Source organism: Lissotriton helveticus, chromosome 5_1 (genome assembly GCF_964261635.1).
Source record: "Lissotriton helveticus chromosome 5_1, aLisHel1.1, whole genome shotgun sequence".
Classification (NCBI taxonomy): Eukaryota; Metazoa; Chordata; class Amphibia; order Caudata; family Salamandridae; genus Lissotriton; species Lissotriton helveticus.
In genome coordinates, this window is record NC_136065.1 from 395,035,655 (window position 1) to 395,053,199 (window position 17,545).

At 47.9% G+C, this 17,545-nt stretch overlaps 1 protein-coding gene across 2 annotated transcripts in view; it reads right to left on the reverse strand.

Annotated features, from left to right (window-relative positions):
- USP48 (ubiquitin specific peptidase 48) overlaps positions 1 to 17,545 on the reverse strand; it is a 725,601-nt gene that overhangs the window by 147,522 nt on the left and 560,534 nt on the right. For both annotated transcript variants that reach the window (XM_078642611.1, XM_078642612.1), the window contains exon 21: positions 1,869 to 1,975. In XM_078642611.1, the coding sequence (XP_078498737.1) occupies positions 1,869 to 1,975 (107 nt within the window). The remainder of the gene's footprint in view (positions 1 to 1,868; positions 1,976 to 17,545) is intronic.

Below are 17,545 nucleotides of genomic sequence, written 5' to 3' on the forward strand. Positions count from 1 at the left end.
CTAAGGCTTCCAAGACACTGAGGGTGCGACCAATGCCCAACGGAAGGGAGCCCCATTGACGAATGGGGGTCCTGATGGGGCTTTTGAGGAGGCGGGGAGCCTGCCGGGTCCAGGGGCGCCTGAGGAGGCGGGGATCCTGCCTGGTCCATAAATTATAAGGGGAGGGACAGGCAAGAATATATCCAGCATCGCCGGGCGTGAGGGTGACGCCAAACTCTCTCCAGAAGCTTCCGGAATAGAGTCAACAACCCAGCGTCAAGGTGGTGGCAAAACGACTTTAGTTGGCGCCGATTTTGCCTCGTCCGGCGCCAACTCAACTCCATCCACCTCCGAGGTGGGCCTATCCGGCGCCGAATCCACGACAAGCTCCATTTCCGAAGAAGGAGATGGTGCCAGAGATGAGGAGGCAAGCCCCTGGCGCCGCACTGGCACCGACTCAGCCTCAACTACTACAGGCTCCAACTCCGAAGAAAGAAGCAAAGTCGGAGAGGTGAGTTTGCAGTGCCGGAACGGAGTCAGCCTCGGCTCTGGACAGGCGGCCGCCAGCCCAGTAGGCCGAGGTGTGCTAGAAGCAAGGCATCGAGCACCAGCAACCACCTGCGACGCCACAGGGAGCCCCATGGGACTATGCGGCGCGGCAGGGGTGCTATGGGTCGTAGAGAGGGACCCAGCCGGGCCGCACCCTGACGACACCATATGGATCGTAGAGGGGGACCCAGCCGGGCCGCGACCTGATGACACCATATCTCCAACGTCCCGGGAGGGCAGGGGGTCATTTAGCGCCGGGGGCGAACCCACCGGCGAGTCCGTCGAGGGCCCCGTAAGTAGCGGAGGCCCAGAGGATGCCCCAGGGACAGGAGAGGACTCAAGGGAAGCCTGTAGAGCCGCGGCATAGGGCTCCATCTGGGTCCGAGTCTCCTCGTGCCTGGATAGGGCGGACAGAGGGGGATCGACTGTCAGGGCGCACGTCCGGGGGGTTCTGGGAACCAGTGCCCCAGACAACAGATGAAAGTGAGGTTGAGGAGCTCGGCGACATGCGCCGCGACGTACCAATAAGGGGAGAACGCCGATCCCAGGTCAAAGAGGGCGATCGACGGCGCAACTGGAAAGCAGAGGAGTCTGCCGGCGATGAAAAGGCCGGGGGACAAGATGACTCCGACCGAGAAAGGTGAGCCGAAAGAAGCTTCATCCGGCGCTCCCGCCGGGACTTCAGCTTGAGGTGTTGGCAGGGGTCGCAGTCCGTCGAGTCGCAGTGTTCGCCAAGACACCACATACAGATAAGATGTGGGTCCGTCGCAGACATTTGCCACGAACAGGAAATTCAAGTTTTAAAGCCCGAAGGTATCCACAAAGTTCCAGAAGCGAAGCGTCAAAAGGGGCCTGAAAGCAGACCAGAGGAACTGCTTACTCCGGATCCGCGTTGCACGTGGAAAAGAAGGAAACAGACGTTGGCGCGCTGGGAGGGACTTATATGACCTCGCTGATGTCACGTACGTGGACGTCGTCAGGGCGGGGTCATGTGGCGCCGTCCCCCGGTGCGCAGAGGTGCTGCTGCAAAAAAAATTCCGGATCTAGTCTGATGCCGGGGGATATTCTAAGTTAAGGAATCTGTGGCTAGATGTCTCTATCAGATTAATTGCTTAACTGAGCTCAGCAAGATCACTACAGCTGCAAGCTATGCTCTATTTTAATGAATAGTAACGTGATCAGCAAGATTGTTTCCAATTGTAATTTTATATTGCCTTACATTCCTGTATGCCTTTAGCCACACATCACACAAATTAAGACATACACTATACAGCACAATATTAGTTATGCAGTGGTGAAAAATTAACAGATGAGGACAAAAAAAGCAAGAGAAATGGTACCTTTTGATTTTCTACCACTTTATGGATGTAAATGGTGGCCTGGGCATACTCGCGCATGTCCCTCTGTTGCTGACAAAGCAAACCTTCCCGGCACTCTGGACACAGCTCTGAAAAAGTAAGTGAAGAAAGCACTAGTTTCAGAATGTTCTCAAGAATTCCTACGGAGGATAACACATAGCACAGATGTAAAATATGATTTCTCTGTAAATAATTGGGTTTAGAATGAGTGGACCTTGCCATACTAGGAGAAGAGGGATGTACAGTTTGAGCAAGAATGACCAGGAAATCTAAAATCAAAGTACATTCTTCTAGAAGTTTAGACTACATCAATTGTGTCTATATTGTTCGCAGAGTCATGGTCCTGAAGAGAGAAAGCATCCCACAAATGTTTGGTGATATAAAACAGATTACTGACTAGGAGCCCCCGATTTATGTATGTTGAGTTACTCACTAAATTTTACCCTTGGCACTATTTCATGGCCAATGTACAGGAACACATTACCAAACACCGAATAATGGGATGAAAATACCAATCAGTTAGGTCCATGAATCTGGAAAATAAGATTTGCTGGGCTGACTGCATCATTCAAAATCCACTTTGAGCTTGCACAAGGAGTGCTTTGTTCATCTGATACATGTAGATTTGGCCTACCCAGTAGCCCTGCACATTTTAGAAAAAGTGGTCACACCAGCATACAGTAACGTATGTGGTCTATTTTCCAAATCGTCTTGGGGGCTAGTGGACTAGAAGGGAATGAGGAGCAGTACAATGATGTTCTGTCATTGTCTGGTCATGGTGGTTGATAATTTGAAAGAGGATGATTCTGTTGTCACTGTCTATCTTGTGGGTGTCAGTAATACTGCCATTATAACAGAAATAACCTTTTTTGTGTGTCTCATGATGTCTTCTGGACTGACTGCCTTTCTTGTGTGGAGTATGAATGGCCAAGGTTCAGAAAGAAGGTGCAGTTTAACTTTTTGTCTTTAACTTTTGTATGACAAAATTGACCTGTTCGCTAAATAGAGTTATGTCATGAAAAGCAGTGTTCAGTACTAGGGGCTGTATTTATGGATGAAAGGTGAGTATTATACAATAGGAATGGCTTCCGAAAACTAGTGCAGCTTTTGTTATTGCTGGTATATCCATTTTGTCAATACTTGTCTTTAGACTAGCATTTGCAATGTTTTGTTCTTCCTCTTGGAACATTCGTTGTGCTATATTCTTCATAGCGATGCATCTTGTCCCATGACATGTATTTATGCCTTACAAGTGGTGCAACCTGGTTGGTCTAATGCATTTTATGTGCAAGACTCATTCTTCAATGATCTCAACGTCATGTTCTGTTTATCTGGAGACAGACCCATTGTAACCTTGGATTTTATAACTATTTTGATACTGTCATCAAAATAACAGACAGCTTTTAGGACACCCCTTTAGGACACACAAGAGAACATGAGGTGCAGGCTGATAGCCCTCAATATGTAGATTAAATGTGAAAATTGTCATGTTTTATCAGACGCTGGCATGTGCAGGTGGCTGCTTGCAGCATGTGTACTGCATTTTATCTAAAAATAAACTACTTTCTTTGTTCTAGTAAAATGGATTATTTGGGGGTGGATGACTACCCACTCTGATAATAATCACAACCGCCATTAGGGTGAACCCTAGCAGTCATTAAATTAACCTGACAGCAACCAGTTGGTAGCTTTAGCGCAGAGCAGACAGACTTAATGTGTAAAGTATTTATGCAGCACCAAAACCGCCAGACAAGAAAAAAATCCCAACCCGAACTAGAATACGTCCACTTCATCACGTCACAGACAGCAGTTCTGGTCTATTTCTTCTGATCTACAGGTCCAAACAGTGTCTACCAAGGGGGGTGACTGGAGGTGCTGAATTTATAACGGACACCACCAAGTGGTTGGGAAATAATCCTCAGCACGCCCTAACCAATCGGGAAAAAGTTCTTAGAATTATTCCTACTAACTTTTAAGCTGTTCCTGTTAGCCTTATTGCAACCAGGCCTGCCATGCTATGTGTCAGGACATTTTCAAGGTAGCAAACGTCCGGCCACACTAAACGTCGCCTCTGAGGGTTAGGGGAGAAAGTGGGGAGTGCACTATAGTAATTCTAGTCTCCTCCCACATCTAACTCTAAAGTCTAGTTTGGAGTGGGTACTGGACCCACAACAAACCAAGAGACAGACGTCAGGTACGACAAAAGTAGGGTCCTTCAGCAACCATAATGTGGATACACAAGACTTGCCTTATCATCCTGTTCTCTCCCTTTCAAATGTGCCCAAAGTGTTACATGTAGCTCAACAGTCCAGTCAAGAATGATTGTTTATATGGTACTGTCAAAAAGAGGGCCAAAACCCCAATGCCACATATGCTGCTGAAATCAGAGAAGTCATCTCTGCCCACCCAGGCCAGCCTATTGTCTGTCCTGAGAGGCATTTCACACTTTTTTTGTACACCTTTATAGACTAATCACTGGCTGGGAGAAGCTAGAGGACTAATGCAAATTAGCCTCCATGAATGCCAGGCATGGAAAAGTTAACTTACTAAAAGGTACTTTCCCCATATATTTAGAAAATATACTTTTTCATCATTGAATTGGATTCAGTGGTGGCTCAACAGACATATCAAGCAGAATTAGACACTGTTGTCAAAACGAGGCCCATAGCCCCTAACTGGCAAATTCTGCTGAACTCAGAGTTGTCAGCTCTGCCCATTCAAGCCACCCTTTTGTAGGTATACCTATTCAAGGTTGGATAACTAATGTAAATGAACTAACTTCTAAGAACTTCAGGCAAGGAAATGCTAACTTTATAAAATATATTTTTCCTTAATATTTATTAAAAATACTACTTAATGGAATTGGAATTTTAATAAATATTAAAACAGTTGTTCAATTATCTTTCTAGCTTGTCACATTCCTGAAATACAGCATTATTATCTTAATCTGCAGTGTGGTTTTGCACAAAGAAAATAGACTTATGGCCTTGTCACTGTAGACTCATGGCAACATTAACTTTCTGCATGTCCCACTTTTAACTACTATTCAGGCTACCTTGTGCGCTGCAAGGCATCCACAAGAGTTACTTACTAATATTTAAAAGGGAGGTTTTACCAGTCAAAAGGGTTTATTTCGACAGGTTGCAGTGCATGTTTTGCAAAGTTTTTTTTAAATATGTTTTATTGGTTTTACAATGTATAATCACAACACATTTCAGTGCTTCAAACTGTAAATGGTGCGAATCACCCCCTCAAACCATTATATCAAACATAAACCACAGTGATACATTTTGAAACATTGGTCACATAATGCATTTTATAGGGCGAGTAAATAAATAAATGGAAAAGGAGAAATGAGCTGAGCTCAGCGTTCCCAGACGGTGTTGTATAATTGAGGGTGCATCTCTTCTGCACGGTTCAATGGGTATGGTGCGGGAAGGAGCAGTGCAAAAGGGGGTGATATGTTTCCGGGGTTTCGGTTCGCGTGTGCATCAATAATGCGTGTTACGGTGGGCAGTTGAAAGTAAACTGCTGTGTCTGTGAGCTGTGAGGGTGGCATGTAGCCCTTGGTCTTTTTGCAGCATGGCTGTGACTTGCAGGTTTGTCAGTCCCACTGCGGTTTCTAGGCCTTAAGTAAGTGGCGCGCCACCCTGGGTGGGCATGCGTGTATACGTTGTGTGCTGAGTGAAATCAAGGATAAGGGTAATATATTCAACATGTTATGTCTGGAACCATCAAACAAACGTGTCTTTTGGTTAAGCCGCCTCGACACCTAAATCTAAAATACAACTGTGTATGGGGAGAAAACAACCGAGGGGAAAAGTGATTGAAATAAAAGCAGGAGAGTGCAGGTTGAAAGGAAAAGAGAAGGGGTGGAGAGTGCAAACAGTGTGAGCAGTGTGGGTGTGTCCATCCATGGGTGTGTATCTCAGGCGTCATGAGCGTAGTAATGCTGGGGTGGGGTGGGGGTGCATGTTGAGGCCCGTTGCGGCCACAGTTGTTTAATGTCAGGTCTCATGTGTCATAAGGGAAGAGGGAGAGTGGGCGACTATCGCTTCGCGGGTCGGTGGCGTTGTTATATGTCGTGGGTACGGTATACTATGTGTTGGCGAGAGGAAATCCCGTCACATGTGTGCGTCTCTCTTCATCACATCTACTACTCAGTTCCCACCCAGGGGGAGGAGGGGATCTAGGTGACTCCCTGGTCTAGGCACGCCTGATGGAAAGATCTCAGTGTGTCGTCCCAGAGTTGCGCTATGGGGAATTTCCTGAGCCCTGCTGTCTCTTCCCTATGGAGGGTAATGCTTTCTGCCCTTGCCCAATTGTCGAATGAAGTGCGCCAGTGCTTGGCATGCGGGGATTCGCTGTGTTTCCAGTGTTTGGTGAGGAGTCTTTTAGCTGTAATAAGTCCAAGGTCCCAAAATCTGGAGAGAGCTTTATTATGTTTTGTCCTTTTATACAGGCCTAGCAAACACGTCTCCCATGTGTGTTGTAATTGTGTGTCAGACCCTGTTGCCAATAGTGACGTCACAGTGCGCTAGTACAGCTGTATCCTCGCACAGTTCCAGAGCATATGGAGGAGATCTGCGTCAGTCAGCGAGCATCTTGGGCATGCAGCGGTGTCTGTTGCAAAGTATTGGTTAATCTTATTCGGTGATAGATATGCCCTATGCAATATATAAAATTGTATGAGCTTAAAGCCGGAGTTGCGTGGAATGTGGGTGGGGCCTCCTATTATCACCGCCCACTCCTTATCTGTCCATTCCTTTCCCCTGTCTGTCGCCCACTTATCTCGCAGTGGCTGAAGAGTGATCTGTGTACGTGACAATAAAGCCTGCGCTAGCCAGTGAACCACATGTGATCCGTTCCCCATGACGTGTAAGTATTGCACCAACTGGTGTGTTGGCAGTTCCTCAGTGATGTCGCCCCAGGCTTGCGTGTATGCGTACTATGGATGCGTGCTGTAAAAACTGCCCATCAGGGAGGCCTGTGTCTTCAGCCAGTGTCTCAAAGGGAATCAGGGTACCATCCGTGTATAGATCTACCATGGTATCCACTCTAGCTCGCGTCCATTGTTCCAGTGCCGCTTCCGTCACTACCCCATCGGCACGAGGGGTGCCTAAGAAAGGGAGTAGGGTTTAGTTGCGCATGTGAGCCGCAGGCTGCGTATGTAGCATTTGCGGGCCACAGCCAGGTGTAGCTGCGGCAGGGAGGCGGTTTTGGTCAAGGGGTGAAACAGTGTGTGGATCTGCACGAGAGTCAGCATTGTTGTGTCCGTAGCTGTGTCGCCCAGATTCTTTCCGCTCAGCCAACCGGCCACCCATTGCAGCTGTGCCGCAAGGTAATAAAGTTCTTGGTTGGAAACTGCGAGGCCTCCTGCGTCTGCGGGCACATAGAGCTTTGCCAGTGCTACTCGGGGTCTTCCCGTGTGCCAAATAAGGCTTGATGCATGTTTTGCACTGTTACAGTTAGAATACAGGGGTAGGCCTAGGCTATGTATGCACTGCCATTAGAGTGATGGCAAAATGGGTGCTGCAGGCCATTAGCAGCATTTAACTGATTTTATTCAGGAACCTAGGTATATTGTGTACGATATAATTGGTATGTGTGAGAAAGTGCCATCTTTCTTGCCTTGGTATGCCCCCACTTTTTTCTGAACTGCTGATGTGCTTTGACTTAGTGTGCCCTGGGTTCCTGCCAACCAGGTACCCAGGGCATGTGTTCCTTCCCTAAAACTGTGTTGAAACTAAAACCCAATTGGCATTTCTGGCCACCTATCATCCCCTAGTAAATGGCACCCTAGGTACCAAGGGCATAGTGACCAGAGAAGGCCACTGAGGACTGCAGCACTTATTGTGCCACCCTGAGGGGCCCTGTGCCCTGACACCCACACACTGCCTTTGCAGGCTTAGTGTCGAAGTACAGAACTAAACCAAGAGTCGACATGGCACACACCCCTGTGTGACATGCCCAGAGAACCTACTGCCCTGGCATACTTCAGTCACCCCTCTAGCTGGATGCCATATGCCAGAGGTGTGGGCACAGGGGCATGAGCCCTGTACCCCTACAGTAACCAGGGCCATTCCTGGGCACTGTAAGTGCAGTGATGCCATTAAGAGTATATGGTGCTGCGAGGTTGTCATTTCGAACTCCACAGCACCATAATGGCTACACTGAAGACTGACAAGTTTGGTACTAAACTTCTCAGCACATTAAACCCGCACTGATGCCAGTGTGGGATTTAATGTAAAATGCACCAGAGGGCATCTTAGAGATGCCCCCTGAAAACCTAACCTACAATCCACGTCCTGGTAGAGTGGCTGCTGAGGCTGCCACACTGCAGATATGTTGCTGGACCCCTGGGTGGAGAGCCCCCAACTCTCCTGGACCTGCAACAATGCACATCCTGGGCGAGGTGCTAGGTCTCCTCCCCCAGGATGGGCAGGGGGAAGCTTCAAAGGCATGCCGCCTCTGTGAGCTTCTCCAGACCATTTGCTGTACCCAGCAACTGGCCCCCACCAGTTCTGACCCCCACTCTGGTGGGAAGACTGGTGGGAAAAACTACGTCAGGAAGGGGGGTGTGCCAACCTATGCCAACCCCACCCCTCAGGTGGGGGAGACGAGGTGAAGCACGACCCCCCGGCTCCGGCCATCTTGAAGATGGGGAGCCCTGCCCAATTACAGCTAGGCTCCTGCCCCCCTCCCACAGGAGAGGAGCAGGCTAGGGGGTGTACCCACCGCAGGACAGGGACCTATTGGTCCCGGCCCTTGCCCTACCTGTAACGCCCCTAAATTCAGTATTTAGGGGTTCCCTGAACCTTCTTTCCTCAGATCCCGATACCACAAGAAGAAAGAAGATCAAGAAGAAGAAGACCCGCCGCGCAGCTGCTAACAACAGGACGACAACAACTGACTTCTCCTCAGCCCTACCGGCCTGTCGATCCTGGAACCTGCTCCTGCCTAAATCCCAGCGACTCCTGCGGACAGCAACCTTGGGACACCCGGAGGACCTGCCTGCCTTGACTCTCTTAAAGACTGGGACTCCCATCAGCAGAGGCTCTGCTGCAACAACCCCCCTGGTGCCAGCCAGAAAGCTCCGAAACACCCCACTCTGCACCCGCCGAGCCTGGCTCGTGCCAGAGTGATCCAAGACCACGAGGACGTCCCCAGCAACTGGAACCCGAAGTCCAGTGCTCAAAGACTCTCCTCGACCAACCAGACAACGCCTGCAGACTCAGAACCAGGGGCCCCCCCAACATCGACCAGCTGAGGGTAAGCTTTTCCGACACCCAAAGACACCCCTGCACCCGGCGCCCTACAGCCCCCTGTGCCTCCCTTCGGGGTACCTACCTGTGCTCAAAGATCCCAACTTACCTCTCGACGTGCTGGTCGCCCCTGGAGAGTCTCCGTCCTCAAGCCTGCAGACTTTGTTCCCTTTTGACCTTTTCCATTGGATAACATTGAGTGCACGAAGGCTCAAAAGCATCCTGCACCCAGCCGCTAGAGCACAGCTGGCTATGCCACCTTTGTCCCATCCTGCTTCCCCCTTTGCCCTGAGCCAGTGACCAGGAGCCCAGCTCCCACAGCCGCGTGGCCTGCTAGCCAGCAGCCACCAACCGGAGGCCCCGTCCCCCATTGGATAACATTGGTCCTAACTACCTCTGCACCTGGCCGCCCCTGCACCGCTGAGGGTGAACCAACTGTACCTACCTGACCCTGGGGAACCCCTGAGTCTATGCCCAGAACCACAACTTCACCAGTCGAGGACACACCAGGAAACCAGTAACTCACTTACCTGCCTCTAAATAACATTGACTGGTTTGGCTCGAAAAATCTTTTAAGTGTCTACTTTTGAAAACTTGAAATATTCCTATGCACCCGCAGCCCGTGGGTGAGGTAACGAGAGCATTTCGGTGCCAAGGGTAGTCTAACTGTCCTAGTGTCCAGTTCCACAGTCGTTTTAGTCCTACCTAGTCAGGATTGTCCGTACTTACCTTTTAACTTGAACTGTACTGTCCATAGACGTTGTTACGCATCTCGCGTGTGAGTTCACACACGCGTTCCGTGGGCCTCCTATTACTTACCTAGAGTTAGTGTAGCGTGGTCCCAACGATCCTACAGCCTCTGGACAGCTCCATTCCTTCTATCGACTTTCACATTCCACTTACTTAGTATATGGTTTGTCGTACCCCTAGGGCACCATTGTAATTTTGTGCAACTTATCGTATTTTTCGTAAGAGATTGTCATGTGCTTAGCCCTCTGACCTCATAAAGAGTTCGGAGGTGTTGTTAATAATAAATATACTGTTTATTTTCATAACAACCTGTGTGGTGTCCTTTCATCTGGTATTCAAGGGGTTATATTGTGGTAAAACAGCTGGCTTCACATGCCAAAAGAGTTTAGCCTAAGACTGCTTTGTCCATGCTACCATTAGGATAGCTGGTCTATAAGGTTGACTTACAACCAATCACCATAAGGGTTGTTTGGACTGATACAAGGTGATCACTAGCACTAGTGAGCATCATATATCAGGCCAACTTCTCACATTGGTGTGCAGCGGTTGGGATTTGAGCTTGCTGTTCTTTTTACCACATATAATCTTGAGATATCATTTGAAAGATCACATAAGGTACTCTAGGTACATATAACAAGCTTAGAAATACTCGGAGTTCTACAGAACCAGCTGTTGTAGTAGAAAGGGCCTAGCACACCCTGACTAAAACTCTTAGCAAGGGATCAGTAGGAAAACCCATAGTGTAGGTAGGTGCATCACTTACACCTCACTAGAAAGCATGTCTATCCATGGAGAGTCCTCAGAAACTCCCCAAGTGGTTAGTGACCCTCCACAGGTCCTTTCCAGATATGCAGCTCTCAGTTTCCAGGAGATGAGACAATTGTGTACCTCCAGGAAATTGAAACAGGGTTCTAACCCTATCACTCCTTTTCTGTTAGGTCTCTTAGAGACATATGATGCCAGAAGGGCTGCTAACACAGACCCCTCTAATCCAGATAGGAGCATGCTCCCCTTAGAAGGTACTCTTGGTGATCCAGATCTCCCTGAAACAGAGAATGTAGAAGAGGAGGAGGAAGAAGAAGAACCATCTGGGGATGAGGCAGACAAAGGTTCTGTTATAGTCAGCAGACTCACAAGGGCCAACTTAGACCTACATAGGGAAGGAACTGGGGGACCCCCAGTGCTGAACCTAAGCAGGCCTAACTATGGAGTTAGAAGAGATAGGTCTCATTCTAGGGACTAATTAGATCTGTGCACTCTCGTGCCTCTCATGCATCTGCTCAGAGGAGGAGGAGTTCCCCTCAGAGGAGAGAACATGAGGCAAAGATGAAGGAAGCTGATCTGAGGATCCAAAGGGAAGAACTTGCCCTGGCCAAAGAGAAGCTTGCCTTTGCTAGGGAGCAACAGTTGAGTGGGGTAGTCCCCACGGGTGGCAGCAATATCCCTAGGGAAAGAGACAGGAGTTTTTATAATAGACACCTGAGTAAAATAGTGCCCTCCTATAAGACAGGAGATGATATCCACAAGTGGATAACTGCTTTGTAGAGAGCCTGCAAAGTACAGCAGGTACCCCAGAGTCAGTGGGCAGCTATATTGTGGCTCTCCTTTGAAGGTAAAGGTAGAGACAAGCTCCTCACTGTTAGAGATGAGGATGCTAATGATTACCAAGTCTTGAAAACTGCTCTGATTGATGGGTTTGGCGTAACCACTGAACAGTACAGGTTGATGTTCAGGGATACCCAGAAACCTCAGGCTCAAGATTGGACTGACTTTGTTGATTGTGCCACTAAGTATCTGGAGGGCTAGTTACTGGGAAGTAAAGTTACTGATTACACAGGATTGTATAATCTAATTATGAGAGAGCAAATCTTAAATAATTGTCAGAACCAGTTGTTGCATCAGCACTTGATTGACTCAGATCTGACCTCTCCCCAAGAATTGGGAAAGAAGGCAGACAGATGGGTCAGGACAAGGGTCAAGCAGCAGAACCAGAACCAGGGTGGTGGCCAGAAGAAAGCAGACCAGAAGGGTAATGAGAATAAGCAAAATGACCAGAAGTCTTCAACAGGGCCCCAACAACCTGAGGAGGGTGGGTCCCAAACTTCCCAAAAGAAGAAGAATGATGGTCCTAAGAAACCATGGTGCCAATACTGTAAAAGTAAAACTCACTGGTTTAGTGAGTGCACCAAGAAAGGCCAAACTCCTACCACTACTGTCCCTAAGACACCTGCACCCCCTAGTACAGTTAGTAGTGGTAGTGTACCTCCCAAGGCTATAGTTGGGTTAACCCTGGGAACTGAGGTGGGTTCTGACTTAGTCAGAATTCCTACTCAGGCAGTTCTTGTTTGTACTGGGGACATGGATATGACCCCTACTGTAAGTCCTAGTACTCTGGGCAAATACAGACAAACGCCTTTAATTAATGGAAAAATGGCTCAGGCCTACAGGGACACATGTGCCAGTGTCACCATGGTGACACCAACATTTGTGGACCCTGACCAGATCATGCTAGGTTCGGATTACCTAGTGACCAATGCTAGCAATGTCACTACCAATCACAGTATGGCAGTTGTTAATTTCTCCTGGGAGGGGTAACTGGCCTCAAAAGGGTTGTAGTTAGTTCAGACCTCCCAGTAGATTGTCTTTTGGGCAATGATTCGGAATCCTCGCTGTGGTCAGATGTGGAGTACAGGACTCATGTAGAAATGCTAGGTCTCTCCTCACATGTCCTTGCTGTGACTAGGTCACAGGCCAAGAAATGCCCAGTTGAACAAGTGCTGGATCCTGGAAGAATGGACCAGACACTACCCAAGAGAAGGAATGGTAGGGTTAAGGCAGAGCCTTCCCCCCTGCCTCAGGTTGAGGATCAGCCCTCTCAGGAGGCTGACCCAGAGACCCCAGAAGGAACTGTCCTAGAAGAGCTTGAACCTGATCAGGTTGAGTTTCTTGGGACAGGGGGACCTTCCAGGGCAGACTTGAGGCAGGCCCAATTAGACTGTTCCTCTCTTGAACCCCTCAGACAGCAGGCTGCTGCTGAGGCTGCAGGGAATGCTACAGGTGCCCATAAGGTATATTGGGAAGATGGACTCCTATACTCTGAGGCAAGAGACCCCAAGCCTGGTGCTACCAGGAGGCTGGTCATCCCCTTGTCTCTTAGAGGTTTCCTTCTCACCTTAGCCCATGAGATTCCCCTTGCTGGTCACTCAGGCCAGAACAAGACTTGGGACAGGCTTGCCCCACACTTTCACTGGCCTCATATGTCTGAAGACACTAAAGAGTTTTGTCGCTCATGTGTCACCTGCCAAGCCAGTGGCAAATCAGGTGGCACAACAAAGGCTCCCCTCATACCACTACCTGTGGTGGGGGTACCCTTTGAAAGAGTGGGGATAGACATTGTTGGACCAATGGACCCAATCACAACAGGAGCCAGAGGGGAAACACAGGGAAATAGGTCGTCCCCCACTCATATCATTTTCTACACTAGTGGCCTTCCCTTAAGAATTCTGTGGTCATAGACACAAATAAAGTTCTACTGCTTTTATGAACAGGCCAAAGATGCTCATCAACCTTCTGGCTGTATGTGCTGATCCCAGTCACTAGCCTTATTGGGTAAAATACGATATGTATATGTACGTGTAAGTGTGTGTCACCCTCAACTAATCATATTCCCTCACTAGACCCTTTTAACTGAAAAAAAGGGGGTGGGGGGGGGGGGCTGACAGTGCCTCACGGGAGCAACACCCAGGGGAGGATTGGTCAGGCTGGTACTCGCCTGGATCCTCACTTATCATCATCAGCTACTGTCAACCATGAAAGAAAAGGGGAATAAAAAAGTGCATTGAAACCAAAGTGTGCGACTACTGTTAAGTGACCCTCTGAAGGTGTGATAGAACCCCAATACTTCCAGTTCTATACTACCACTGTGTTAAGAAGAGCTGAGCTAAACTGGCAACTATACCTGTATTCTGTGCTGTTTGCTCACTCTATTAAAAACAACAACCAACATGTTTCATCACCTCTATACATATTACCGGTGATTTCATCAGGGTTTTTCAGGGTCAGCGTGAATTTTGCGCTACTGGCTCACAGGTGGTAAATGGTACATGTGACTCAATGAACGTCATTTATGTATTAAGTTGTCCATGTCAATTGCATTACGTTGGTCACACAGAGCGCAAATTAAAAATTCGGTTAAACGAGCATAAGAGCAACATTCGCACAAAAATGCTCAAATCCACGGTTGCCACACACTTCATGGAAGCTGGTCATGATCTCACCGAACTGAAAGCATGCATTTTGGAAAATGTGGAAAAGCATGAAGGCATTAATAACAAAACACAACTTTTAAGGAGAGAGAACCACTGGATATATCGTCTTCAGACTTTAAAACCGTCTGGTCTTAATGAAAGGGTGGAATTTCAGTGTTATTTGTAAATATGATTATTTTCTGACTTGTATTACTGTAGCATGAAGTTCCTAGATTTGTTGCACTGACCTAGCATACTGATGAGCACACAAGTACCATAAGTCATAGCGCAGCAGCGTAGACAGTTATCCCCACCCACCTAATTCCTTTAACCTTTCCCGCCACTCCGTGTAGCTAGAACCGGAGTGCAGCGGACCTTCGCGAGCGGCATCCCCGTTTGTTCTGGTAAGCTAGTTGCAATATGCGGTTAGTTCAGCGTTAGCACCCTTTAACATTTCGGTTTAAGTTTTCACCTGTGAACCAGAGTGCAGAAAACCCTTTCGAACGTTTTTTTAGTTTGTTTTGGGTAAGCGCGTGATTTAAAACGCCCAGTTAAGCGAACAGCGTCTTTTACATCATGGCTTTAGCTTTCTTTTTGAAGCTACGAGAGATCATACGTATTGATATACATGTAGCTTGTAAGCCGCCCGCGCATTTGTAGGAGGCATAACATGATTTAGTTTACCTATCCTCAGACTAGTGTCAGCCCGCCACACGCGAAAAAAGTTTTTTCCCCTATTTCTTTCCAGCTTTATTTTCACAACCTTGTTAAGTATTTGCAGTTACATTTAGCGTGCGTATAGGCACCTTTTGTTTAGCATTTTTCTCTGCATCAGTTTAACCGCTTGGTATATATGTTGGTATTTTAATTACACCTTCACGTCAGTAGCAATGTATTGCATGTAGTTTTGTTGGTCCCTTACTATGTAGTAGTAATCATCGTTATTTAAATTTACAGATCCCTTGATAAAGGCGCTGGCTTGCGCCGAAATCCATTGGGAGGCCATGGAAGGCCAGATTTTTGGCAACTAATTGTAACAAAAGAAATGATCAATCTTGTTGATGGGAACATTTAATGTGGAGTAACATTGGAATGCCCGTTTGAACTATGGATTACCAATAAAGAAAAGATTGTCAAATATATAAGTGAGTTATCATTCACTGAAAAATTTTGGCTGGGTACAGCATACACTAGTGCCCAGGAATACAAGTTGATTAGGAACTTGTTCATGATCTGTTGAGTACACTACACACCCCTGAGTAGAGGGTGTTCCTGGAGCACAGTAATCGTTTATACTAACCTCAAAGCAGTCTGCAGTGCTCGAATCACCCGAATTTCGTCAATTATAAATTCACCACACCCTATCACCCACAGTGCAATGGGCTTGTTGAGAGATTCAACAAGACCCTCAAAGGGATGATAAAAGGGTTACCTGAAAAGCTTAGGCGAAGATGGGACATCCTTTTACCCTGCCTCCTGTTTGCTTACAGAGAGGTCCCACAGAAGGGGGTTGCTTACAGCCCTTTTGAGCTTCTGTTTGGGCATCCTGTAGGAGGACCCCTATGTCTTGTGAAGGAAGGATGGGAGTTACCTCTCAAAAAGCCTAAGCTTGACATAGTGGACTATGTACTTGGTCTCCGCTCCAGGATGGCAGAGTACATGGAGAAGGCATCTAAAAACCTTGAGGCCAGCCAAGAACTTCAAAAAGCTTGGCATGACCAAAAGGCTGTCCTAACTGTTTACCATGCAGGACAGAAGGTGTGGGTGTTGGAGCCAGTGGCCCCAGCAGCTCTCCAAGACAAATGGTCTGGACCCCATACCATCATTGAGCAAAAGGGAGAAGTCACCTACTTGGTGGACATGGGAACTTCCAGGAGCCCCCACAGGGTGCTTCATGTAAATAGGCTCAAGGCATTTGTCAAAAGGGAGGACATGGGCTTGCTCATGGCCACAGATGAGGGGCAGGAGGAAGAGAGTGACCCTCTCCCAGACCTGCTCACTCAGAACCCTGATGATGGGTCAGTAGATGGTGTAGTCTTTTCTGACAGCCTCTCTGAACATCAACAAGAGGATTGTAAACAGGTTCTTCAATCCTTCAGGCAAATGTTCTCACTGACCCCCAGTCAGACAAACTGGTGCACCCATGAGGTGGACACTGGTGACAGTCTGCCTGTCAAGAGTAAAATCTACAGGCAACCTGACCACGTCAGGGACTGCATTAAGAAAGAAGTCCAAAAGATGTTGGAATTGGGAGTCATTGAACCCTTAGAGAGCCCTTGGGCTAGTCCTGTAGTTCTAGTGCCTAAACCTCACACCCAGGATGGTAAGAGAGAGATGAGGTCTTGTGTAGACTACAGGGGTCTCAATGCTGTCACTAAGACAGATGCCCATCCAATACCTAGGGCAGATGAACTGATAGACAAGTTGGCTTCTGCAACTTTCTTAAGTACATTTGACCTGACAGCTGGTTATTGGCAGATCAGGTTAGCGGAGGATGCCAAGGCCAAAACAGCATTTTCTACCCCAGGAGGTCATTACCAGTTTGTGGTGATGCCCTTTGGTTTGAAAAATGCACCTGCCACTTTTCAAAGGTTGGTGAACCAAGTTCTCACTGGGTTGGATGACTTCTGTGCAGCATATCTAGATGATATTGCTGTCTTTAGCTCCACCTGGGAGGATCACCTGATCCACCTGAGGAAAGTTTTGGAGGCCCTGCAAAAGGTAGGCCTCACTATCAAGGCTACTAAGTGCCAGATAGGGCAGAGTCAGGTTGTGTACCTGGGCCACCTTGTGGGTGGAGGCCAGGTTCAACCATTGGAGAGCAAGATACAGGCCATAAAGGACTGGGCTCCTCCAACCACCCAGACACAGGTCAGAGCTTTCTTGGGCCTGTCTGGTTACTATAGGAAGTTTGTCAAAAATTATGGGTCCATTGTGACACCACTTAATGACTTGACAAGCAAGAAAATGCCAAAGAAAGTTCAGTGGACAGTTAGCTGTCAGAAGGCATTTGATGACCTAAAGCAGGCCATGTGTACTGCACCTATTCTCAAGAGTCCTGACTACTCCAAAACCTTCATTGTCCAAACAGATGCATCTGAGTTGGGTGTGGGAGCTGTTCTATCTCAACTGAATATTGATGGTCATGACCAGCCCATTGCTTTTATAAGCAGAAGGCTGACCCCTAGAGAGAAACGTTGGTCAGCTATTGAGAGGGAGGCCTTTGCTGTGGTTTGGGCCCTGAAAACGTTGAGGCCATACTTGTTTGGAACTCACTTCAAGATTCAGACCGACCATAAGCCCCTCTTGTGGCTAAATCAGATGAAGGGTGAAAACCCCAAACTTCTTAGGTGGTCCATTTCCCTACAGGGGATGGACTTTACAGTGGAGCACAGAC